Source organism: Copidosoma floridanum, unplaced genomic scaffold (assembly GCF_036245765.1).
Source record: "Copidosoma floridanum isolate Cflo_tuat_1 unplaced genomic scaffold, Cflo_Japanese_pri ptg000040l, whole genome shotgun sequence".
Lineage (NCBI taxonomy): Eukaryota > Metazoa > Arthropoda > Insecta > Hymenoptera > Encyrtidae > Copidosoma > Copidosoma floridanum.
This window is the reverse complement of record NW_028321917.1, coordinates 7,212,128-7,239,734: the sequence shown is the minus strand read 5'-3', so window position 1 is coordinate 7,239,734 and position 27,607 is coordinate 7,212,128. Positions and strand designations below refer to the sequence as shown.

Below are 27,607 nucleotides of genomic sequence, written 5' to 3'. Positions count from 1 at the left end.
AGCAGATCAAAGAAGTCAAATATGCTATACAGTTGAGAAAGTTCTCTTGGAGTTTCAAAAGGTTGTGGGTACTCGAGTGTGGAGCTTATGGAAGAGGCTGCAGAGTATATGAGCGGCTTGTCGTCGAACTTTTTTTTTTTTTTTTTTTTTTTTTTTTTTTTTTTTTTTTTTTTTATACGTGTACATCTAAAAAAGTGTTCAAAAATACGATAAAAGTTCTATTTCAATGATATATTTTTCTGTTTTTGTACTTCCGGAATATGTATGCTCATGGAAAACGATTCCTGGCTAAGTTACAGCAAAAAAAAAAAAAACAGGATTTTTCTTTGACTCTTAACAGTGAGTTTTCCTATTCAGCAGAGCATTTATAAATGAAAATAATCATAATTTACAATATAAAGATTGAGTTATTGTTCCTGAACAGTATCTACTGATATATACTTTTTACTCTGGCGAAAATATGACGTAAGTATGATTATATGAGTAATAAATATGATGTACTCCTGTGAACCAGTACTGATTCTTAAGATGGTCCATTAGATTTTATGCGGATACTGTTACCAAGGCACCCTCTCAAAGGAGCTCAGCTAGAGGTTAAAAAAACAACACTTTCACTGCACTGCACACCTAGAAAAGGAAGAAGGAGAGGGGAAAATTGAAAAATTATACGTGAAAAAGACCCTCCCCTCCCCTTTGATAAAAGCTACCCGCGCAAAAGCTATTTTCCGTGAAAGTGTGGTGTGTGTAACGCAAAGAAAGATAATGGATAATACGAAATAGCATTTTCTTCTTCCAACGTTGACGTGGCTGACATGTATGCAATTTTTATACATCCCGCTCCTTTTCCGATTTGAACGATTTGATGGGCAGTAGCTTTCGAGGATATCGTCTTCCTCGGATACTTCTCTGGCGAGTGAAAACGTGCACGGGAGAGGAAAAAAACGATAATGGAAAAAAAAGAAACGAGGATAAACCCATTTCCACACACGTCTCTTACTTCTATTATAGCTCTCCCAGTGTGCCCACGGGTATACATAGGCTACTTTAGCGATGAACCGCAGATTTTCCATTTCCCGTTGCGTGATTTCATAATAATAATGATGAAAACCCATCTCGCTACTATGTATACGTGGTGCGTGCGTATAAATTGAATCGTAAGTATATATAATGTGTACGCACACGCGATCGATCAGCGATGCTTTCAAACGTACAGGGTAAGTACAGCAGTCACTCGAAGAATATAGCTGTTTCATTGACACGAAAGTAATTGAGACAAAAGAGTATACTACATTGAAAGTAAATCACACGGAGAGAGAGTAGCCGCTGATAACTCACGCTTATATGATTGGGGAGAAAGTGGGGGGGGGGGGGAGCTTTGTTTCTTCGTATTTATTTATTATCATTGCCATATGGTATTTTTTACCACACGACGCGTGCTCGGGTCTCATGTCGAGCGACCCTCCACGCGTCTGATTGTACTCTGCGCGTCAGAGTAATTTTCGAAAAGTATACATACATCACATAAACATGTCTATCGAGTCTCCATCGGAGATAGTAATCAACGCGAAACAAAACAACTAGTTCTCCCATGTCTCTATTTACGGGCAAGTAGTGAAATTTCTCCTTGTCTCTGATTCGTATGATTAATTTTTTTTTTTTTTTTTTTTACCTCGGGGCAAAATCGCTCCGGTGATGACGGCGCTTGTACGACGAAAATTAATATTTTTACACAAACAAATAAAATCAAACTATTCACAATATACATGCGCCCATCACCTGAGAGTTTACATCCCCACACGCATGTGTATATTATCTACTCGCGCGTCATTCAATTTGTTCCGCAGCAGCTAAATATACTACACACGATAATGTATACGTACACCATATCCCCCCTTTTTTAAACCGCGTGTATTCATAACAACGTCATCTCGCGCATATCAGACGACGGCGACGATCGCATTATACTAACAAAATTTAACGGGCCCCGGACACGCCCTTGTTTATTCATGCAAGTAAAATGCGTATCACACACACGCGTGTCCCGATCGTCCTCGAAAACGCGGGCGTGAATCTTCAAAAGATATTGGCATGCACATAATATATACAGCACAGTCCGTGCCTCGGTGTGTGTATGTGTATATACGTTAGTGACAATTACGATAAGAATAACACAGCATATGTATACGTGTGTGAGGGGGGGGGGGGCTCTTTGGCTCGCGCGCGCGAGTTTGTTGAGAAAACACTGGGCTCGCGAGCGGAGGAGGAAGCGCGGAATAAACTCGTTAATCTGCAGTCAGTCAGTCAAAGGGTGTGTTATTAGGACGGCGGTTTCATGACAAATTCAACGCCCTCCGCAAGTAATAAAAATAACCACGGCCACAGCGCTTGAGCAAACATTAATTTTACGGTTTGAATGCCCCCCTCCTTCGAGTTTTACAATTTCACGTGGGTTCACGTCGATGGTTTTTTTTTTCATATAGAAATTTCATGAATGTAACATTGATGTTGAAAAAAAAAAAAAAAAAAAAAAAAAAGATTTTTTATTTGCGAAAAGTTTGTGTCTTCGGCCAATGGGGTTTGTCTTGCGGGCTACATCGGCTCGAAGTACATGAATTAAAGACGCTTATTCACTCGAAAAATGATGGAAAGAAAACAAGTTCGATTGCAGTTTTGGTATTTGTTTCTGTTGACATATTAGTTTTATTCCGATTAAAAGTTGCAACTGAAGGAGTAAAACTTTTTTTTTCTTACCATACCATTACCATCAATGTATATTTTTTACGCTGGCACAGTCCCGATCACATACATTTTTGCAAAAGCGCATTTTTCAGGGATTAAAAATTTAAACTTGATGTCTACCTCCTTTTATCCCACGATATTCCAATGATTCCAACACGTAGACGCGCACGCGTACCAAAGTATATTAACACGATACGTATATGGGTACATGGTGTATACCTATTTCGCTCTCCTCAATTTGATACCTGATATACGGAGCGTCACCGTCGCGTTCCACGTCATCTCTCTCTCTCTCTTGCGCATATCACGCACGTATACCACTCGCGCGGGGTTTCATTTCTCATGCAAATTTCACGAGATATGTAATAAGTATTATATGCACCATACCCCACCACCACTGCCGTATCGCGACGACGATCGTTTTACAGTCCTTGTATGTATAATAAGGAGGAGGAGGAGGAGCGCCGAGTGATATCATTCCGGCTCTTTCGATTGCCCGTCCTCCTCTTCTCATCTTCTTCGTCATCATCCCAGCCATATCGAGGCTCGTCCGATCTTAAATATTATTTCCCCCGTCCTCTGCACGCACTAAGCGCCAGCGCCCAGCGTATACACGTGTATATATTATATATACATCTTGGATTGACATCCAAAGGGAAAAATAAGGTGGAAGCTTGAATATATAAATATGTACATGAGTGCGAGTCCACAAGCGCCAGTTCCTCCCGCGAGTGGGGGGCGGGAGAGCTGTAAATTACCCCACGGTAACATCTTTGGGTGGCGTGTCCCCTCGCCACCGGTGCTCTTTCACGAACATCAAAAAGTCAAGACGTGATGTAAGCGCATATTTTTTCATATCGGGATAAATATATACATATACGCATATCCATTCGGTAAAGAAGATCATGTATATAGTTTCGTCGTCGCCGTGTACGGTATATAATCACCCCCCCCCCTCGAACACTCCGTTCCTTCCTCGTTCGAAATTGATTTCATTCGTTTAGCGAGCGATGGTATACGCGACGAGAGGGGCGCGTCCTTTGATATTCCCTCGAGAAAACGTCGGGTGATTAATCCCTCCCCCCCCACCCCCGGGGTTCTTATCGAGCTTCGTAAAGTGCAGTGGTCGTTAATGTGACGGCCAGCTGCTTTACCCCACCACCCCCCCTCTCAGTCGACGATCGAGCCAACATTTTCGACATTCCCACGCGTAGTAGTAATTATTACATTGGTATTTTTTATATGCATACGTGATATATACACGCAGGTATACGAGCCGTGGCTGGCGGTGATATCTGTATATATGAACTGCGCATCCATACTCGAGGTGCACTATAATTTTATACACACGCATTGACGTCCCGGTATCTATATAGTACCGATGAAAGCCCTCTCGGGAAGTACCAGCGTCTCGATGACGGCGACAAAATGCAAATACCGTATCATCATCCGCCTCGATTGTTGTACACCCGCAGTCTCTTCTCGCTCGTGTATAATATCGTATAATACATCATCTTGACGATTTTCCTTCTTATACTTAGTCCACATAATATTACGTGCACCGGAGCGTCGCACTCGACTGTCGCCACCTATATACACGCGTGTGTGTGTGTGTGTGTGTGTGTGTGTGGGGAGATAATATACACATGCATATATGTGCAACAATGGAGTGTATAGAGTTGAAAAGAAGATCATAACTCGTAGCGCTTCCGGTGACTCTGCGGTGCTATTAAGTACACCATATATATATATACGGTGCCTCTGTGGATTATGACGACGGCTAAAGAAAAGCACTTCTTCCGTGATACCGTTTAACTTTACACCTCGACGTTACCAACATGCTGGAGAATACAGAGTGTAAATGATCGTCTGTGTGCTACGATTGTCGTCTATGAGGATAATATATACATATGTATAGGGCCCAAAGAAGAGGGGTAAATATAACTCCAACGCGTATATGTTATACCAACTTGTATACATATATATAGGGATACCTTTTTTGTTCGTATATAATATTATGTAAGATATGCTTACTTTGACGAGGAAGGTTTTTCTTCTTCTTCTCCTCCTTCGGGGAGTGAAAGAGATACGCATCACCAGTTGGAGTTCTGGTTTGTGCATGTATTTTTTTTTTTTTTTATTTTTTTTTAATATATTAATAAGCGCTTTTGACGGGCTGGGGTGTGTGTGTGTTTGTCTTTTGCGCCACGGTGCTGCGGTGGCGTTAAATTACACCGGAACTTTAACGACAGTCGGAAGTAGAGGAGAGAGCATGTATACTTTACGTAAGCATGGCCCACGTGTGTACTTACGATGCAGGCTGGCGTACGGAAATAACTGTACATTAATTTTTTGGGGGAGCCCTTCCCCCCCCCCTACGTATGGGGAGCTTTGGATTTTTTTCGTTGGAAAATCCATTCCTATGCATATAATATATTGTACCTGTACCATAACAGAAATGCGAGCTTTTTGTGATACGCCTGATTATACAACAACCAGAAGAGTGTATAACTTTTCCCGATTTTTCCTACATCTATGCAAATACGCGAGTTCGGAGGAAGCACTTGCGTACAAGAAATAATATCAACCAACTTCGGGCACAACGGGAACTTGGTTTTTACGACGCGGGACCTTTGAACTGTATTACCAACAACTCTCTTTTCGGTGCACTTATCCGGCGTGCGTGCGTGCACCGTCAAACACTTGTACTACCTCGAGAACAGGCTTGTTTAATATACGTACATGGTTCCGGAATTAAGTTTTGGGAAACACGCGTAATTACTACATACCCCTGCACGCTCGGCCGATCTGACACTTTTTTTTTTCACGTTAACGCGTACCTTCTATATGTATCCTTTTTTTCTAAATGACAAAATCGAGGTTCAACATGTACAATATCAAACTTCACTACCAGGTGTCACCAGTGTCACGATTATTAAGATCTTGGTCTCATCTGTGCCATATATAAGTATTGAAGGGCTATTTGCACACTGTTAGAAAAATTTTTATGAAATTTAATAAAAATGGTTTGGAAGCAAATTTCACAAACGTTATGAAACGAAATTAATAAGATGTTATAAAATTAACACTTCAACTTATATAATTAAATCAATAATGTGTAACGCAAGGGACCGGTATTTTCGTGAGCACCGAGAGTCCCTGTGTGCAGCTCACGTGCACCAGACGGATGAGTAGCAAAACAGAGTATCGCTTATCCGTCATCCGCACAAGGAAGAGGATCGTTTGACGAGCGTATATTGAAAAAAATGATGAGGGTCCCCTGAGGTATGCACCTGACTAAATTCTCCCTGGAGAGGACTACTTGCCCGACCGACCCCGTCACTATCTCGTTTCCTTCTTCGACGCGCATCCCAGCAAACAGTCGCACCGTTCATAGTTGAGCCAGTTAAGTTGGAGTGTGTTTTTTAAAATAAGTGAGGGCGAAACTCTTTTTTTCCCACCTATACTTGTATCATAATCGATACCATGTGTAAAGATACTTGTTTTTAATAATATTTGTTTATTTTTTTTTGTAGTTTTTCCCGAGAGTATACATATTGGGAACGCAATATTTATTTTTTTTTTGCCCGTAAACAATATACCAGCGCGTCAAGGTCTCACGTGACATCATGGCAAAACATAGAGATTTGTAACCGTTTGCGATGTTTCATACGCCCCCAACTTTTGTGTTTGGACACGCTGTACGTTATATCTCCATTGGTTTTTGTTGATGAGCAAAAAAAAAAAAAGAAGGAAAATACACGCGTATCCATGACATTGTTTTGATCATCTCCTAAAATACGAATCTAATGGAAGATTTTTTCCTACGAAAACAACCGATTATTCGCGTCAACGCGTGAAAAACTTTTACCATGATTCAACATGTACGGGAAACTATAAATGTTTGAACAACGAAAAATAATCAATGGCGATAAACTCCATAAACAGGCGTGCAAGAAAAAAAAAAATCCCTCCCAATCACTCTCTCTCTTTTTTCTTGTATCCGAGTTGTAGCCACACAACACCATTAATCCGTTTAAAGTCCATTCGTTTCAATAAACCATTTAGGCCGTTACCCACAGCTGTACGGCAGGCAAGCTCCGTGAGTCATCAAAAATAGTCCAGCACTTGGAAAAAAAAAAAAAAAAAAAATGCCCGTATGGAATCCCAGCGCAGTGGGGGCCACACAATTTTTATTTACAACAATAAAGGTTCTTCCTATCACGACTCCTCGTGTACGTTATCAATACTATATGGTACACGTGTACAAAAAAATCTACCATTATACCCACACTGCACTCGCCAAGCTGAAACTCCTTAAAATATATTGCGCGCCCATCAATGACGATTACAGTACCCGCTGCCACAGCATCATCCTTTCCTCTCTCTCTCTCTCTCTCAATCTAATTATCGCAGCCCCAACAGCAGTAGGCTCGGTAGCTTTTATTTGAATCTACATCCTCTCTCTCTCTCTCTCTTTTTACCGCGGGGAGAGAGAAGGTTGACTCGAAAAATTTATAATACGCCCTCCTCCTCCTCCTTCCATCACTCTCTGGAAAATAAACAGCCGTCTGCTGCTCAAAATCCGAAACGCAGTCAGTCATTCAAGTTCGTATATACACACAACCAACGTGGTATATAGTTACTGTGTGCCAAGATAACTGCGGCGCAAGAGTGTTAAGAGAAAAATATAAAAGCCCCAAGAAGTGCGCGCGCGTATGTTTGGTTGGACGGTGAAAAGCGTTTATTTAAACTAATTGCAGCCAAGGGAGGGAAAGGTGTGTGTATGTATATGTGTTTCGTGTGCTCTTTTAGAACCTTCAAACGCTTCGTCAAACATTTTTGCCGGGGATTTCCGGGACGGTGTATGTACATTTGCGTATAGGTATACGTGTGCGGGGCGTGACGGGCCGTATAACGAGATTACCAGTGCGGCGCAGGAGGGAAACGTAGTTTTAATGTGGAGGCTTTTCAGTGGGTGGAAGGAAAGAGTAGCAAAAAAAAAAAAGCAAATCTGGCTCTAGTAATTACGAGCTCGAAGCGGGGGCAAGGAGTATATGCATCTGTATTTGTATAATGTTATACACGCTGTGAGGTAGTTCTCGTGAAATAAAAATGAATTTCTGAGCCAAAACGCATTACTGTGCGCGCCAGTAGGGGTATGATAGTACACGTGCAGAGGCCCCCTTGGGGGTAATGCTAACACCCGTGCCAATCTGTGCGCTTTTATCTGCACACGAGACAATTCTATACAGCCAGAGGAGGCCCAAGACCCGAAATTCAACGCCCGAGATTTCGTTTTTCTTTCTTAACTCTTTGTCTTTTTGGATTATCAGGTTTTAGCCAAAACGAACTTTTGTCGCGTTTAATTGTCCGTGTATACGAATAAATTCGCCGAGAGATTTATGTGCAAGAGACAAATGCGTTTTCCATTCTCCCCCGCAACTCTCACGCACGAGTAGCGCACGACAGCCGGCCCATTGTTACACAGCATAGAGGGGCAAGAGGTGGTACAGTGTCCTCTCCCTCCTTTGCGCGACAACGCCGAGCGTGAAATAGCAGCGGCTAAACGTGTTTATACACACATACACTGTCCGAGCACAAGAGGGGGGTGGAGCGCTCGATTTTACACTACATTAATTTCCGACGGTGTACAGCGCGAAAACCTTATTACCCCGAAAACGCGTCCGGAGCTTTCTCCGGGGTGCAGCTATACAACGCGGAGTCGTTCTTTGCAAAGAATTCGACGGGACCATAGAAAGGAAAAAAAATAGACATCACAAGAGAGAAAGAGAGCCCGAGGGCTTTTCTACCTTCCCCCACCTGCTTTTTTTTTACCTACGCGTATATATATATATACCTGGGGAACAAAGCGAGAGGTGTACAAACCGTAGCGGAAAAAGTGTAGGAGGAGGAGAGGGATGGTTTTCCGTAAAAAAAAGAAAAAAAAAAAAGAAGAAGAATCCGATTGTGCGCGGGCATCGCTCCTCCTCTGCATACGCATAGCCTCCGGGGAGGGGGTTGGCTCTCGGTCGTCCCGGCTGCAACGAAAGCTCGCTCTTTTGATGCGTATACCAACCGACTCGTGCGCCGTACAACACCAGACGTCAATCTGTCTCTCTCTGGGCACACATATTTATATATACTTACGCACCAGACGCTTGGATAAAGAGCTTTCGAGGGAGGGAGTGGGAAAATATAGAAACTATGTTTACTTACATGGTTGTTCATCCCGTAACGCCCGCGATGTATGTTACAGCGCGGACTCGCGGCCCACGGTGATGTTGTGTCCACGGTATTGTCCGTAAGCCGTTACATAGCCAATGCCGTCCATACACACGTTATGTATACAAGTCACAGGTCTATTTCGGCTATTTCTGTGATGCGTTGGCACATATAATATATAACATGTCTTCATCGCTTTCTCTCTCTCCCTTTGTATGCGCGGGGTGTGGTATACATAGTGTAGGTTGTCGCTCACCCCCTGATCTCGTAAATCAAACGGTCGAGTCGCACTCTCGCGGTGGTGCTTTATATTTCCCCCCCCTCTCTCTTGGTGTCCCTCCTTCCTCATATATATACATATATAATATCCAGTGTATTAACACACGCAACTAACATACCTACTTTCTACTTGACAACTGCTATGCGTATACCCACTTTTCCAGTCTCTCTATAAAATGTCCGTGGCTTTGGCGCGAGAGAGAAAAGCTCCTCTCCTCTTTTCTCTCCCGCGCCCCTGGAATGGAAAATAAGGAGGAGGAGCGCAAGACGGTGGCTATAAATTTTGCGAGCCGCGGAAAAAAAAACGTGATGCGTGGGAGCTCTGATTCCGAGAGGTATAGGTGCAGGGAAATAGAAAATACAGCTAGCAGCCATACATATATATGTACATATTGGCGCACAGGGGGTGGGATTTCGATTACGCCCGGGAAAGCCTCTTCTTTTATTTATTCAGGGTTTAGGGGACGATGTATAGTCCACACGGTCCCGGCGTTTACGTCTGCATCATCCCGGGGGCTCGCACCCATGCGTTACTGTAAGTACACGTAGCGAGTTATCTCAGTTTGATTTTGTCTTTTTTTTGTTCGCTCGATTGGACCAATCTTTTGCGCCAAAGTGGATGATGCGCGTCACTCTTTTCTGCACACCGCGCTGCTTGCCACGGGATTTTCTTTTATTACGCAACTCACGGAGGAAGAGGCACTTTGGTCTCTCTCTTCTATTCGCTAGAAATACATTTCGCAGAGAGCCAAAGCTCTCGCTATACTGCGTCTGCAGTGTGCCCACCACTTTGTCCCAAGTCCCTTTATTTCTCGTTTATTTCTCTCATGCTACGAGCTGCACAACTGGATTATGGCTCAAAGTAAAAACAATCAAAGCGCAACGTGTATACGCAACTCTGGAAGAAGAAGAAAAAAACTCTATTCTCCCCCCCCCTCCCCGGTCGCTGTTGCTTACGGCACATAATGATCGTCGACGCTCGCAGTCATCGATCCGCCGTCCTGCAAAAGCTCTAATTTTACTTTCGCGGTGGATGAGCTTTCGGGGCTTTTATCGTTTGTTTTTGTTCTCTTGGTCTACTTTTCACCCACATTTTCCGCGAGCCAACGTCCAATTAAAAAGCTCTCCGAAAAAAGCTTTGCCTCCGCGTTTATTAAAACCGTATAACGCTGCTGTGACTCTCTCGCTGTTGATAATTGTATTCGCCCCAACAGCACCACAAGCAGGTAGTATCAACGGCACTTGTTTGCATTCGCGGTCTGGTGGCGAGTTGCATACAAATGTATAAAAAGTGATTGTTGGATAACAGCCCGCGGAGCATGACTTGTGGGTTGAAGCTGTACGGATATATACTCACAAAAGCGTATATACTACTAAAATAACAATACCTGCCCAAACTTTTATATTTCCATTTTCTTCCTTTCTTCGCATAAATAATATCTATCTATACATATATGGCAACGTGCAGGGGAGGGTGGGGCACTACCGTCACCCATTCTATTTTCGATAATTATGGAAAAACTATTATACATATAATAATGTATAAATATCAATCACTTAGTTGAAAGTCTTGAGAATACATTGCAGAGTTAAAAACGTTAATTAATATTGAAACTTTAATAATTTTTACGTGGGGCACAGCTCGTCATGGTACTATTTGCCTTAGGGTGGGGCACAGTTGTCCTTAGGAACAAGAAACAAGATGTAAAATTTGCACAAAGCGCCAAACTATCTGCTCAAAAATACTTATTTTTTCCATGCATGCAGCGCATATGAAATAGTGAAGCTTTTTAAATTTTAAACATTTTAATTGAATTGAAATGAAAAAATTTATACCTATGGTTAATTTACCGTGCTAACTCGACTCTCTGGGTCCGTGGTATCATGCACCGCACGTACAGTCCGCGGGATATTGAGGAGATCTAGTTTTGTGTTATATGAAGAGAGATAAAATCACAAGATGGAAATTTCCAGCGCGTGATTATAAAAAATATCGTCGTAGGATAAGTTTTACTTGTCTGCCTCTGAAAGTTGCTTTTTTTCTGTCAAGGATATTCATATTGCACGCGAGACCTAAGCGATAAAAGGGCTATTGAGTATACTTTTATTCTCTTTAGAAAAAACCTTTCTACTCATGAAGAAGTTACGATCCGACGAAAAGGGTTTGATGAATTACCTACTCTACAAACTTTATTAGTAAAAATTAAGTGTAACATATGTAGATCCCTCGTCATTTTGGAGTAAAAAAATTGTTTTGCACAAAAGTACGGACGATTCATATCAATGGCCTCACGCTTTTTACTCCAGTGAAAATCCAAGGCGCACTTTCGTACGGATCACAGTCGTGCTTCAAAAGCAGCGTAGCTGCAAAAAATGTAATGCACCAAAAAAATGGTCACCATGCACAAGCAAGCACTTTTATTCTAACGCTCGGAGGCTCCCCGAAAACGAGGTCACGCGTAGCTCTGCACCAGGTATATTATACATACACCCACCACCATCATCACAAAAAAGTGTCGTTATATGGAGACGGTAAAAAGCATAACATATATAATACGCGACGAAGAAAAAGGAGGAAAGGCGAGAGAGGGCGTGCACCCTTTTTGAGAACGAGAGTAGGGAAAAAACGAACGCACCGAGCCGGTGGCGCTAACTGGCGCGCGCAAAAGGCACGCCGGGAATCCTAAATGCAGCCTCCACCTCCTCCTCATCTTTTTTTTTTTTTTTTTTTTTTTTTTCTGACAATCCTCTCTCGCGCCTCCCCCGCGGAATCTCACGTATGCCCGTGCCAGCGTTCGCCGTTTTCGAGGAGAGTCGGAGGAGAGCGCTTTATAGCCGCCCGAGCGTGGAAAAAGACGAGTCAACACACTCGTCGCGCGCGCCTCTCCGCACAGCCGTCTCTCTCTCTCTCTTCCTCCTTTTTCCCCTTCCCCAGTCTTATCTTCTCATTGTCCCTTGTATACCTTCCTTCCTTTCTTCCTTATCCGCTTCCTCGTTTTCCCGTCTCTTCCTTATCTCTCTGCCGCGGGTTTGCTCTTCCGTTTGTATATACACGGAGAAACGCTGAATTGCCACTTGAATAGTGCCCAAATTGGGTTTTATTGTCCCCCCCCCTCCCCTCATACCGCTCCCTCTTTCTTGCTCTCTGCACATTTTAAACATCCATTATCTTACATTTTATAAATGATTTAGTTCCTTTACTGCGCGTAACAATAAGTTTTCTATTCGTCACTTTTTATACATGCCTCTACCATCGATGGTTTCATCGTAATATATATATACAATAATATTTTTTCTCACCCATGTTTTAAGCTTGCACTTCTTGCACGATGATTTTATATTTTTTTTTTTTATTGGTATATAGCCCATATACAGGCGAACCTGCGACATTTTTTTTGTACACCCCGCAGGCGTGTATTAATATCCAAGCAGTTTGGGAGGACTTTCGGCGTGGTTGGTTCGTCGTATACCAGAAAGAAAAATGAAATAAGCCACTGAAACCCGTAAAGTGGCCCTTGGACGGTAAAATTTGATCCCCTCGAAACACCGAGATGAGAGAAAGAAAAAAAAAAAAAAGGACCATTCGCTCCAAGTTGGAAACAGAGACTGAACCATACTCCAGTCGTACCCGACTCCATGCTATACATTTACAGTATAGTCGTCGCAGGAATCCAAGTCCCTCGCGAAGTTGCTCGTCGCGAACTAGTTGCCCTCAAGTGGCGTTTACAGGCGCTTCCTCCTCCCACCCCCTGCACGTGATGTACACGCAACAACACTTGACTCTCCCTCGAAAGGTCGTGTTCTTCATGCCATCTTCTTCTCCCTTTCCCAGCCCCTTCCGTACGTATACGCAGAGCCGTCAATCCCGCGTCTGCTGCTCCCGGTCCCCTGCTTCGTGAGAGCCGCGTATATTTATACATTTAATACCCACCTACGCAACCTCCACACACCGCGGCGAGTGAAGAAAAATCGCAGCAGCCTTCCTCAGCTCCGCTCTTTTTCTCCTCTCGTAAAAACACGGCGAGCGCGCGATACTTTTCATTCCCTTCGACTGCTGTCGGGGAAGGTCGCGCGTCGATTTGTCATGGCCCCCTGCGATATATATATACATGTTTATCTCTTCGTCTTCGCGTGTATACATGTATGTACAAATGGGAAACATAAAAGTGGACCCACACGAAACTTTGATTCCGAGGCAAACTTGTGGGTGCAATGCGGCGAAAGACGATTTTTCCCCCCCAAAGCGGGGGGGGGTGATATGGGACGGAGGGCCATCGCAGTCGCGATAACATAAAAACCGCAATAACGCGCCTCGTATTTCGCCTCGGCAATACTCGTATCGATAAATATCGGGAGAGAATCGCTGCAGCCCAAAGCAAGAGAGGGTTTTACTCTCGTTTCGGATGTTATGTGTGTGTATATGTATGTAGTGCGGGGTTGTCCATTGTCGTGGAATGAGCTTATACAGCCCGCGGCTCTGGATCCATATGTGCACGCGCGGGGTGTACATGAAATTTTACATCGAGTTCTCGAGTCTATTTTTTCTTTTTCTTTCTTTCTCATGCTCGGAAGGCTGGTCGTGTGATATTTATTACACGCGCGCAGAGCCGATAAAATGATACTTTTCCCAGGTGTGTGTGTGTGTATATGCTAGCACTGGTGAACATGGCGAAAAACATACTTTTACGAGGACCATTCGTGGCTTTTTATTGCGGAAAACAATGGGGATTTCCGATATCGTTTTCAAATTGACAGCTCACTGTACCTAATATGTACAAGTGTCAGGGTTGGATTTTGGTACTCCCGGTCGTGTGGCGTGTACGGTAGCTTCGTGAAACTTCACTGCTGACACCAATTTCTTGGGGAATATGTGAAAAAAAAAAAAAAAATTATTACTTTCCGTACCCTTTGAGCACGTTACTTGTACTTTGTCCCCGCGACCGCGAACCACGTTTTTCTTTCCGAAGGTGCTTAATAAGTCGTTCGCAACTCGGGTACAAACCCCTTAGTCCAAGAACTGTCATTGTTCCCAAAATGTTTTCCGAGGAGGGAGTACAATGAAAATCCAAGTAGGTATAACATGTATTAGAAGCATGTAATTGCAAATATACATTACAGTTGTTTTAAGGGGCACTGTATGTTTTCGAGTACCTAACGACGCGTTGGCATGTTGCCAAAGATTCATCTCGGCCAAACGTCAAAGTTGAACAAACTCGAGAGATCAAAAGTAAACTTGTATGGTTGGCCATCCATTTAAAAGGGTTTTTCAGGGCCTTCCTCCGTTACAATCATTACATTTCTCTGATTTTCTTGCACGCAATGTGAATGTTGAATTCATACTTTTAAACTCTTTTGACCTTTTTACCTCAACTGTTAAAGTCTTCAGTAAAGTATATGTATATGTTATTAATAAAACTGGAAACGGTTGACGAAATGACAAAATGATTTAGTTATGTTAACATATTATTAACATATTAGCTCTAGTACAGTTGGTTTATCCAAAATGCCTTTGTTTGATATGAAACCCACACATAAAAATAGTACGATACGAGGATAAAAATTTAGACATATATTTTACACAATAAATTATTAAAAAGCACCTCACCTTCCTCGCTATTATGCCGTTGTCTCTATAAAACGTCTATTATAAGGCTGTTAACGATATCTCTGCTTAATGCATACGAATGCGTGATATGAAGTGAATTATTTGCTTTTTCGTCGTTTCTAACGCGCAGGCGGCAGTTTGTTGGATGAGTTTACAACAACTAGTGCATTTGACGAACCCAGTGTTTAAATGTGGTTAGAAAAATCATGGGATAAGTGATAAGTATATTGTACGAAGAAATGAAAGAATTTATATGGATGACGAGCGTTAAATTCAGGAATCAAGAGGTGAGTTTTTTCCGTTTGAAGACGACCATATTGCTTTTTTTTATAATCTTGAAAAAAACATTTCGTGAATTATAAAGCTAAGAATTCCTTATTTATTTCTAAAGCAGCAAAAAATCAACCAAATCGGTAAATATTACCCAAAAATTGTGGGATAATCATCGCTGTACAAGATTGTGAGTTCAGTAAGTACAGCAAGAACGACTGGGACCCATCTATACCAAAAAAAAAAAAGTAATAGAGAACCATAGCTGTGTCGCAATTCTAGAGGTAAATCAGTGCAAAAATATGGATGATAAACACCAGAAGCAGCAACAAAGTATGGATAAACGTGACAAGCATCATCAACAGCGGCAAGGCAAGGTCGAGCATTGCTACGTGTGCAGCAAAACGTTGTCCTGTCCTGGTAAGCTTGTGAAACGTACGTGTTGCCACACGGGCGAGTACAAGCCCCATCGTTGTTCCGAATGTCCAAAAAGATTCGCCCGCAAAGATCATCTGACGTCGCACATGCGCACCCACACTGGCGAAAAGCCCTATCAGTGCGCGGTGTGTCCGAAAGCCTTCACCGAAAAAATTGGGCTCACCAGACACACGATGGTCCACACTGGCGACAAGCCATTCCACTGCTCCTTGTGTCCACGAAGTTTTACCCAAAAAACCCATCTCAAGGTGCACGAGAGCACCCACACGCGGAAGAAACCCTTCCACTGTTCGAAATGCTCAAAAACTTTTTCGCGCAAAGACTCCGTAACGTCGCACATGCGCACCCACACTGGTGAAAAGCCCTACCAATGCGCGGTGTGCCCGAAAGCCTTCAGCGAAAATATTGGGCTCACCATGGCCCACATCGGTGACAAGCCATTCCACGACTTCTTGTGCTCGCAAAGTATTGCACAAAAAGACCATCTCAAGTCCCACCGTTGTTCCGAATGTCCAAAAAGTTTCGCCCGCAAAGACCATCTGACGTCGCACATGCGCACCCACACTGGCGAAAAGCCCTACCAGTGCGCGGTGTGCCCAAAAGCCTTCAGCGAAAAGAGTAGTCTCACGAATCACGAGATGATCCATGCAAACAAGAAGCTTCACACGTGCACGGTGTGCTCGAAGGCCTTTGTCCAAAAGTCCAATCTTATCGTGCACGAGCGGGCCCACACTGGTTACAAGCCCCACACTTGTAAAACATGTTCCAAGGCCTTCAGTGTTAAGTGCAACTTGATCAGGCACGAGCGGGCCCACCACCAAACCGGTGAGGTGAGTCCCTCCCGTTGCTCAACGTCTTCGCGAACTTACAGCGCGAGCAGCCACTCTGCAAGTCGCGGGGGTGACGTTGTTTCCGAGGAGACGCTTCAGTGCTTCATATGCAGAAAAAGCTTTGGGAAAAGGTGTCAATGGGAGATGCATGTGTATCAATGTTACTAGCGCGGCAGAGGAGGAGTGTGAACAGTCGTCTTTGAAAACTACCTCAACAAGGGTGACTCCTCCAAGTATTTTCACTGTGAATAATGAAATTGTGCACAATAAATTTGCTGAAATCTATAAGGTGGAACCATTGAGTGTATACCTACCTTATTTTCCAATGTCCCTTTAATACGATACATGATCGTGTCACATAAAATTTTCATTCAATGAAATCACATAAAATGTCACTAAATGTGTAGCGTGGGCTTGATACTTAAACTACTTTTTTTTTTTTTTTTTTTTTTTTTTTTTTTGACGTGTGGTACGATAACTGTAACAATGTAAAGTTACGTATCACCAAGTAGTTGATGTGATTTTTTCATTGGGTGGTTAATTATGAGTTGAATTACAACCGAAAAAGTAGAACCTTCATTATTTCCAACTTGTCCGAAAATTCGAGTGTTGGTTGAAACAACTTTCAGGCGGGATTCCGAAAGACAAACTCATCACTTATATTCGTGTGGCTTAAATAAAGGACGGAATAGTCGAATGCCATTGATTGTTACATAGAATAACTTTGAAAAACAAATGCAATTGTCAGTCATTGAAGTAACCTCTGATCGGCCGATTTTAATTTTATATTTAAATAGGATTTAATAAACAAATCAACTTTAAATAACAGCTGATTCGATAATTGAATTTTGTTCCTGATTGAACCTCCTCGATGCAGTTACAATTTAATTACTTGGAATTCTGGTTTGGAAACTTTATTACGGGCGTTAAAAATTCAACAACAATGAAATTACTCACTTTATAGACGGCGACTACTTTTGTCCTTGTAAAAACATAAATTAATACAACGGAGCAGCCATGCCTGAAAAGTTTTACTATCAATTTTGAATTAGTACTTTATTTTTATACAGACGGAACGATAATTCAATCCATGAAAAAAAAATTAAACAAATTCCTCCAAAATAAAATAAAAAACTAGACTAAGTTAGTATTCATTTAGTTTCAATATATATATATATATAACTTATCGGCTGTCGTGGGCAAAGTAAAAGTTTTGGCCGATAGTCCCGAGTTCGTGGTGATAAGAATGACGCTAATGCCTTATTGATAATGATTGAAAAAATGCAATGGTCGTCACGAACTCAAATTTGCTTGTTTTATCTATGAAAAACCGATAAATACCAAAGAAAACTTGGGATTTTCACAGCACAAATGAATTGAAACCGTACAATCAAATAATGTACTGTAAAAATAGACGACAAACGCTTTGGTCAACACCAACCCTATACGATTATTATTTTTCCTTTTAGTTGAAACAACGACAGGGACGGACTCGCAAACTCTGCCGTAACCCTGGGGTAAATCACTCAAAGCGACGCAACGGATCAATACACGAACCCGTGACCCACATAGAGAGAGCCCAAAACCGAAGAGAGAAAACTCCACACGGCCATGAATAACCCCATCAGTGGCTCGAAAAAAGTCTCGAAACGCACCGCGCGCGATGTGTATAGGTGCACACAAACCAGAGACAATTTGAGCTCTGCGACTCCTTCCTCTCTCGTTTGTTATTTATTTTTCTTCTCTTTCCCGGGCATCGGAATTCCCGAGAGGTGCAAAAGCACTTAATCAAACGCGGGAGGGAAGGAGAAAATCCCGTCTCTTGGCTCCTATACTCGCGTTTATCGTGTAAACGCCGTGGTAGCCGCCACCGCGGTGTATATATGTTACGGGACACCGTGGCAGCTCGGAAATATACGACGAGAGAGCGAGTGTTGTCGGTAGTCGTATAGAGATGTGGGCTGAAATCGGAGCCATTAGTCGAAATCGACGCTTCGTCTAATGGCTGGGAGTTTACACGTGGCGAAAGTAGGAAAAATCGTCGCTCGAGAGAGCTGGACTGGGTGGAAAAAAAAAAAAAAAACAACAACACCGATATATGTATAAGGAAAAAGCTCTATACTGATGCGTCTGATGTTCCCGTCCGTCGTATTTTGTCGGGTTATTTCGCATCCCGTTTTTACTGCCCATATTGCAGGCTATTTCCACCAAAGAACTTGGATAAAGCGTGACTTTCGAGAGTCGATTTGCCTGTACAGTATAGTGTAGTTTATTGAAAACGACTGGGATATAAATTAGCAGTCAAACGAAAATTTCGGAAAACTCAATGCCTTGTGTTTGTTACGTATGATTTTTACGAAAAGATAAAAATGTGGGTATATAGTACACAAATGGAAGCGATGACATTTTTTCAACCACCGCGTAAACAATTGCGAAAATGAACTGTCTGGCAGTGCTGTTACCTCTTGAAAAGCCTCGAAAGCACCGAGCTTTTCCATGTAGAGTAAAAAAAAAAAAAAAAAAAAAAAAAAAAAAAAAAAAAAAAAAAAAAAAAAACCTCGTAAGTACACGCGATACATTCCCATCGAGTCAGTCATCACAGTACACTTGATCCGTGCAGAGGCACACGGTCCACCCCCCTGTGTACGTATAGGGAGACAAAAGAAAAGAGAAGCCCAAGAAATGAGCGTATATAGTTAGGCTATATGGGTGCAAAAGCAACGACTGAAGTGGCCCGCTCAGTCGCTGTCATGTCGTGCAAGCTCTCCGCTGTATCTCCCCTCTTGGAGCGCCAATAAACACACAAGGGTGTAAGCTTCCGATAAGTAGTCGTGTGCTACTGCCGCTGCTCGACAAGGACTTAACGAGCGTGAGAAACTCTACGAGAAGAAGAAAGCTTACACGCACGCAATGACAACGGCACCGGCTATAGCCACCCGATACAACTAGCCAATCACCTATACGCACGAGCCAGTGAGTCTGTATATGTATGGACCCCAGCAGCCGCGTAATTTAATAAACCCGGCCATTATGGGCTTTGGTTGCGCATCCACTGTACTGTCCGCGTACATACATGTAGATATGTACTTGCGTTGCACGCAAGCAATCGCCAATATATAATGTACACCCGTTGCCACCAGAGCCAGCTTCAACTCAAGGATATGGCACATCTATGACAAGGAGCTATGTATTTGATGTCTGTACATGTATTGCAGGGGTTGCAGGTGTACACACGATCCATATGTTCTGAATGTTTGTTCCACTTGTTCTGAACGTACTACACCTATTCCCTTTCAAAAAACTCGAAAAAAAGCTCGAGAGGTCCTCTGCTGCGTACCGTACAAGGGCTCCCTCTCTTCTGTGCCGTTTTTTGTGTTGTATGTATAGGCATCTCTGTATTTCGGGACGAGGATTTTCTAGAGGATCCTCCGTAGTAACAATGGGATTTCGCTTTCCTCCCCCCCACCCCCTGTGTTCAGGTGTGTGTTCCACTGTTGCTGTACTCTCCCCAACCGTATATTTTTGTTCCCATCGTCGAGGATCCCTGTCGCTATTGCTGCCTCCTGTTTACGTATACTTTAATACTTGGCGACGACGATGATAGATGGGAGGATTTGATTATAACCTGCTGCTGATTGATGGTGAATCGTTACTGCTCGTCGATCAGCGATGCCAGTACAACCACTTAATAGCATCACCGCCGCGGATTATGGGTCACCTACATTTCAAATCGTCAGTTATGTGTTTTGCCCGATGCGTGCGTATTCCTATACTATAGTATCTAGTTCACAAATTTGATGATTCGGAGGAGCTGTAGGCGATCGAAGTTTAGATGAACTAAACGCTTTCTGACATCACGTGGTGGAAAGAGTGCTTATAGCGATTACTTTGGATAAGCAGCTTAGTATGTGCCGCAGTGGGAGTGAATGATATTAACTTACAACGAGGTATATAAGTGTTTGGTACAACCCAAGCACCGCTCGCCTGCAGCTTTGATTTGTTGTGCGGAGCCGAGGTTTCCCGAAAGGCCGTGGGAACAATAATATCGTCGGCGCACGTGTGTTTGCTCACCACCGCTGCTTTAGGCGCATTACATTTTTTTTTTTTTTTTCCATCGTTTTAATCTACGACCGCGCGCGCTCGTATCTGGATATACAGTCCAAAATGTTTTGCACGACCACTCGCGCGAGTAAAAGCTTTTATTAATATAAGCGCCGAAAGCGCTTTCGAACGCGGATACCGTGCAACATATTACGTTTATAAATTGTACAGTTTTTCGACGCTAACAACTCGGATAAGCAAACACCCGAGCTTGTTCATACACAACAACCATACTCGAGCATATACCCATAAAATTCGCGTACGGATTATCCAGATGGCATTTTAATCGATCCTAAATTTTCTCCCGCTCGGACTTGTCTCTGTGCAATAATCATAATATTCGACTTCGATTATGACGTCTCGTATCGTAAATTATTTACACATGTCGGCTCTCTCGCTAATGCCTAATTGCGTTTTGATTTACAATATGTTATATGGCTCGTTGCGTAATGCTCGCGTGTGTGTGTGTGTGTGTGTAGTACTTTCCATCCGCGGAAAAACAAGCGCCGATTCGGAAAGTAAATTTCAAGTTTCTCAACAACCGCGCGCGTGTACAATATACGCCAAATACCACGTCTGGCCCTCTCGGTCGATAAATCTTTGCCATTTTTTTTTGTTTTTCCCCACTCGAGGCGTGAAAACACGAGGGGTTTCTTCGAGATCCCCCCGTCCCCCGGACGCTTGGCGCCGATAAATCATCCGTGTGTTTTTTTTGTGATACACGCGCATTGCACTCGATTGCAAACGCACTTCGGAGGTTTAAGCGCTCGTGTAATTTGCTTGGCTCTCCTTCGTCCGCTTTTACAATGCACGCACCGGTGCTGCGTAAATACATACCTCGTAAATCACAATCACTTGAAATGTATTTATTAAATTTGCGCAACGATGTGGGCCTCTCTTTTCTGCGGCTTATCGAAAAACGGAAAGTTAGTGATACGTACTCCTTTTTTTTTCTACCCCACGCGCGAGAAGTCCATGGATATATACTTCATTGACAACGTAATTAACATTTTTCATAGAGTACATAATATACATGCGCGTCTTATGTCGGTCTTGCTATATGTACCTGCTCTTGCTGGTATACGTGTTGTGCCATGCACTATTTGCGTCTCATTCCCCTCCTCCACCTGCTTATCGGCATGCCTCTATATATACCCCCATGCAGATTATTCTGCATGTATATTTACTCGCTTGTATACATACACTCGTACATACATATACTGACAGTCAATGGGTTGTACAACGTTGGGACACAGGCGACGGCGCCTATGTGGCACCCGGTACTTATGCACCTATATGTACGAGGAGGCACGCGCCTTCACTTGTGTGTGTATATATTTATACATGGTAAACTTATAAAAGCCGCTCTGATCGTGTTATCGCTTTATACGCGAGTGCAGCCTCCATATCTCTGTCTCTCTATACTCATAGGCGCCCCTGTTGGCGGAGCATATACATTTGATCGGAAGTGCGCCGGCGGTATGATTCTCTCCTTACTTTTTTTCATGTGCTTTTGTGGTTCGCTGCAGCAGTGTACTTCCATGGGGTCATTTCATTTCCATTTTACGGCACGAGCTCTCCTTCGATACACCGTTTTATTATCTTTGTACTCTCTCTCTGGTGCATGCGATGTCGGTGCGCAAAAGAGTGTCGTTGTACATCGCATACTTTGGGAGTAGTTGTATTTACTGCACTTTGAGTTCGAATGCAATGTAAGGAAAACATTTTTTTCGTCCTATACGAATATGTGGTCATTTCTTGGATAGTAAGGATGACAACATAGAGATCAAACGATTGAAATAACTACCATTAAAAATGTGTGCAAGAGTTGTAAGGTGTAAAAGTGGTGGTTTTCAAAATCTGACAAATCTAACCGATTGACCGAGTGAGTATTCATTTTTATTATTTGCTCTGTTTTCTTTTTCGTAAAATTAAGAAAAAAAAATGGATATTTGTTTATTGGCGATACTTTGAAATAAAATTAACACATGTACCAGTCAGCCACAGCTGCACGGGGTCAGATTTCGGTCTCCGATAAATATAGTAATTGCGCTTTCGGGATTGACTGTCATATTACCTGCGGTGCCCACCAAAATGTGAAACTTCCTTTCCCTCAAAGTGCAAAATAAGACTCCGGGTGTTAAGTATAGATTCAAAATGTAAAGTTTCGACGTAACGTGACATTAACCTACCCCCCTTTTACCATTAACTCTCATATAAATTACGTCTCAAACCCACACGACTTTTCTAGATATTGCGTATCGCCCTGAGGTGTGTTTGAGGATTTGGATGTGCAGGGTCCAGTGATTCGATTAACGGAATACTTGAGTATAAAAATTGAAATGAAATTTTGTAATTTCCCATATTGCTTGTATCGAATAACTCGATTGAGCTACGATCCAATCTATCAAAGTTGTACAAGTATATACTGACACTACTATATTGACCTCGATCGTGACACTACTGACGATTATACAATACACTGATAGAAAAGATAATCTATTTTCAACCTGCGCTCATTCACTGGGTGTTTAACGAATGTGAATTCGTGTATGTACATTTGAGGAAATCTACAAAAAATTTTCCGTTTTTGCCCCCCCCCCCATTTTAAAAAACAAATTTTTTTGAGGTACATCTTCGAGATAGTACTCATTTTACTCCTCATGCCATGAGCTGTAAGGAAAAAAATTTTGAATACGGGTTTCATTGAGGGTGACCCTCACGAAAACCCGTGCTCGAAATTTTTTCCTCACAGTACATTACGAGTAAATTACGAGCCCTATCTCGACAGTGTGCCTCAAAAAAAACTTTTTAATTAAAATAGGGTATAAAAGTTGAATATTTTTTGTGGATTTTCTCATATAAGCAGTTACTCCAGCTTTATCAGTTAAACAGTATCGAGTTATCGTTCATAAGTGTCAGACGTTGGAAAAATCCGATAGTGACATACTAGAACCCAAAACCTACACTTCGATCTACACTAATTATTAATATTAACAGCTCGACTTCACTGGTAGCAAACATTTGTTGTGTACAGTCAAGTACTACTAAAGTTTGGTAATTGAATAGCCGAAAAGTGTGTAAAGTTATCGTGTTAGTATTAAACACGCAAATACGCATTTTTATCATCACAACTCTCAATTTAAAACGGCATATAGAAATGTTGTGTACCAGCAGATTGTCTACTGGCCGTTTATCCAGAATGATCTTTTTGAGGCATAGCCATTCAGGTAAAGGCATAAACATTTAACTTTAAATAATTCATGAAGGATATCACGTGGCTAATGATGAAGGTGGCTCATCACGAAAGCCAATTACATCGAGGCTGAATGAAACTTGTAGAGGTTGTTTTCATTGAAGATAATACAAATATCCACTTGAAATTTTAAACCTTAACATTTTTTCGGGCAAATTTTATCAAACGGGTCACTTAAACGTTCACCATTAACATGGACTCTTACGGGACCATGCAGTCAGCAATAGTTAAATGTCTGCCGTATGAACGAGCAGCGATTGCACTTTCAGTAAAATTTTACTAGCATCAACTATTCGCGTTCGTGTCGAGTTCTACTGATCGTAGATCGTAGGTTGTAGTTCCACAATAGGCTTTTTTTCAGTAATAGCTTTGGAGTACAATTTAATTAAATTTGAAAAAATTATTTTGGTGTTAACATATTTTTTCTATTTTTTCTTTTGCGTAAGTATGACAACATATTGAACGATAAGGAATTTCTTACTTTTTATAGCATGAACATTCAATTAAACAACTTCCACTCCACCCTCGCCTCGTAGAATCCCACCTTGATTTGGCACTACCGTGATTAGCCACCTTTTAAAAAAAGAAAGGGTGCATGCACGCATGTGCACATGTAAAATGCATATACGTACATTAATTAGTCGCTTATTAAAAATATTTAGAATAATAAAACGTGTGAAAAAAAAATATATAAAAACTGTATGGTTCTTTAAATAATCTGATTAGCTTACTAATACTAATAAATTTAATTTTTTCATTAAAACAGCTGTTGGAGCCGATCAGAATAATGTACTGTCCCAAGAAGTAAGTTTTACTTTTGTAATGAAGTATTAACTTTTCAATACCTGTTGTATACCAAATCTTATAATTAATTGGTCGATAAAAATAGGTAGGAAGCAGTGGTATCATTATAATAAACAGACCTAAGGTATTGAATGCCTTAAATGTGTCGATGGTACAACAAATTCATGCAAAATTAAAAGAATGGGAATCAAAGAAAAATATAGTAATAATAAAGGGAAGTGGAGATGTAGCATTTAGTGCTGGAGGTGATATCAAGGCTACAATTTTGGCTTTGGAACAACCACATGGTGAACAGTGGGAAAAAGAACTTCCCAAGAATATTATTATGTATGTATAAATAATAACTGTAACGTTCATCTACTTTCATTTTTTTTATTTAATTTAAGGTGGTTCTATTAATTACGAACAGAAGCCCTAGAAAAGGGGGGGAGAGGCTTTGTTTAAAAAACATGGGGACGGGCTTGCCCTACTTACCCTTTTTTTCATATGAGCTAACTTTAACACTCTAACTTTGTATGATTTGCCAGTCGCTACTTACTGACAATATCGAATAAGTTATAGCATTTAAAACCAAGTATACCGTAATTGTATCTTAAATTGTTTTTGACCATTTGTTTAATAACGTGTCTGTACGTCTAGTTTTTATATCAGCTCAACGTATTATGTACCTATACGAAGTCAAGTATGCTCGGTCCATATTAAAAAATTAGACATGTAGGGAGATAATACCTCGGAAGGTATTACAAACACTTGTAGCGTCAGTATTATTGCTAGTCGTAAATTTTAATATCCTCTATTAAATATATTTTTAATGATGTGATACGCATTTTTTAATCATTAAATTTTATAAAATTCGTCAGTTGTCTTTATTCTTTGAGTGGAAAAATTTACACAATAATATTAAAATATTGATAGTCGAACAAAAATTTAATTTACAGTTACTCATGTTACGAAACTTCTGATTTAACCTCTGACGTCAAAAAATGATGAAATTTATTATTTTAAAATGTGTAACTTTCAACTATTTATATAATCATCATTATTAAAGCAAAAAAAAACCAAATGGTAGATCCATATTTCGTGCACTGAGGGAAGGGTTTGTTTACTATCGACGTACAAGTACGTTAACAAAAAATTAGTTTACATGTTTCTTATAACTTTTTAAATTTTAACTGCACACAGATGTTAACTATTAACATGCCATAAGAGCTTCGATGGCTTAGTGGTTAGTTCAGTAAAACGTAACGTCGTATTAAAAAGTTTCAACATAAATTTTTATAACAACAATTAATACAAATTTGAACCCTAAAACACTTCGTTAAGACCCTAACCAAAGTAAAATCACCTAAATTATGTTAAATAACTTAATTAACCACGAAGTATTGGTAATGTATATTGAATTTAGCAAAGCAAGATTTTTTTAGCTTGGTTCATCTCATTGGCACATATAAGAAACCATATGTGGCCCTAATGAATGGTATCACAATGGGAGGAGGGGCTGGTATGTCAGTGCTTGGAAAATACAGAATAGCAACTGAAAAAACATTGTTTGCTATGCCAGAAACAGCTATTGGTGGTTTTACAGACAGTGGTGGCTCTTACTTTTTATCCAGACTGAATGACCAACTTGGAATGTACTTAGGCTTGACTGGTCACAGATTGAAGGGTATAAATAATTTATTATTTTGAGCAAGAATACATTTTTTTTATAACTTTTAATCAAATAAAAAATAGGTATCGACGTATTGCTGGCTGGACTTGCAACCCATTACGTTCACTCTGATAAGTTGGAGGATGTAACTCAAGAATTACTAGCTAATAATACTAATATTGATGGAATTCTTGAACCGTACTCTCCACGCAATATAAAACAAGAATTTAGTCTAACACCCCACTTGAGTTTAATAAATAGTTGTTTCTCCGCTCCAACTGTCGAAGAAATAATTAATAGGTTACAAGTTTTTTTTTTAATTTTCATAGCTTTTGGTCTTAAAATGAGAATAAAAAAACTACTTCATTTTTTTTTCTTAGACTTGAGACAAGTAACTCTGAGTGGGCATCACAAGTTGTAAAAACACTAAACAAAATGTCCCCTACTTCTTTAAAAATAACGAAAAAAGTAATTGAAGAAGCCAGAAGCAAAAGTTTAGCGGAGTGTTTAATCACGGATTATAGAGTCTTCTATAATTCATTTGCGAAAAAATGCGACTTTGTAGAAGGTGCTCATCATTTCATTGGTCATAGCTTATTAGCTGATACGTCATTCGAAGTCATAAACAATTATTTTTTTAGGTGTCCGAGCATTGTTAATTGATAGGGATCAAAATCCATCTTGGAATCCTAAGGCTTTGAAGGATGTTTCAAATGCATTTGTAGAGCAAAAATTTGCTCCATTACCGCCTCAAGATGAGCTACAACTTGAAAAATTGTGAATCAAAAATATATAAATATATTTAAATATCTGTCAAAAATAAATTTTTATCATGACATGACGTAAACCTTGTGCTTTACATTTTTTTCTACCTGCTGAGTTTAATACACACGCTGTTTTTCGTTGTATTATTACTTCCAACGCCTTCAATGTAGCACAACATTGAGCTGGGCATATAGAGTTAGCGCAATGCAAAATAGAATGATGGTAGAAGGGCTATAACTTGGCACTGATATTTTTTTTTGAGTATTTTAAATCCCTACAGGTACTTGAGCTCTTGATTTATTTTTTACGTAAAGTAAATTTTCTACGTTCGCTCTCATAGACGTGCTCTAGAAGAATTGTTTCGATAGTCACGTTATACGTAGGTACGCCGTGTACACTTTGTGACCTTTCATCTATGTAATATCATTATATTACATGTAGTGTGCATCTAGTATTTATAACAAATTCTTTCATGTGTATCATACACGATGACACATACACATGCATGTATTTATGAACATGCATGTCATGAGAGTGTGTGGTGCAGTCACAGAGAATAAGAAAATTATAAAATTACTATTGTTGCGCTCTTAACTTATTTCATTCCGTCTTCTAGAGACCATTTAGTTTTTTAATTTTCCATC

The 27,607-nt window shown here is 41.0% G+C and overlaps 2 protein-coding genes across 5 annotated transcripts in view; both read left to right on the top strand.

The window, feature by feature from the left end:
* Window positions 1–27,607, top strand: part of fra (neogenin protein frazzled) — a 111,320-nt gene that overhangs the window by 50,611 nt on the left and 33,102 nt on the right. The gene's annotated exons all lie outside the window — the stretch shown is intronic.
* Window positions 23,665–26,979, top strand: LOC106646040 (3-hydroxyisobutyryl-CoA hydrolase, mitochondrial). The gene is made up of 8 exons (XM_089597969.1): window positions 23,665–23,717; window positions 24,510–24,547; window positions 24,633–24,841; window positions 25,638–25,660; window positions 25,962–26,213; window positions 26,282–26,498; window positions 26,579–26,766; window positions 26,840–26,979. The coding sequence occupies exons 1-8, from the start codon at window positions 23,690–23,692 to the stop codon at window positions 26,977–26,979; spliced, it is 1,095 nt and encodes a 364-aa protein (XP_089454095.1). The 5' UTR covers window positions 23,665–23,689.

Coding starts and splice junctions, on each gene's coding strand:
- LOC106646040 (XM_089597969.1), top strand. CDS start 23,690: ATGATCTTTTTGAGGCATAGCCATTCAG. Junction 24,842..25,637: donor GAACAACCACATGGTGAACA/GTGGGAAAAAGA, acceptor TCGTGCACTGAG/GGAAGGGTTTGTTTACTATC. Junction 26,767..26,839: donor AAAATGCGACTTTGTAGAAG/GTGCTCATCATT, acceptor TTATTTTTTTAG/GTGTCCGAGCATTGTTAATT.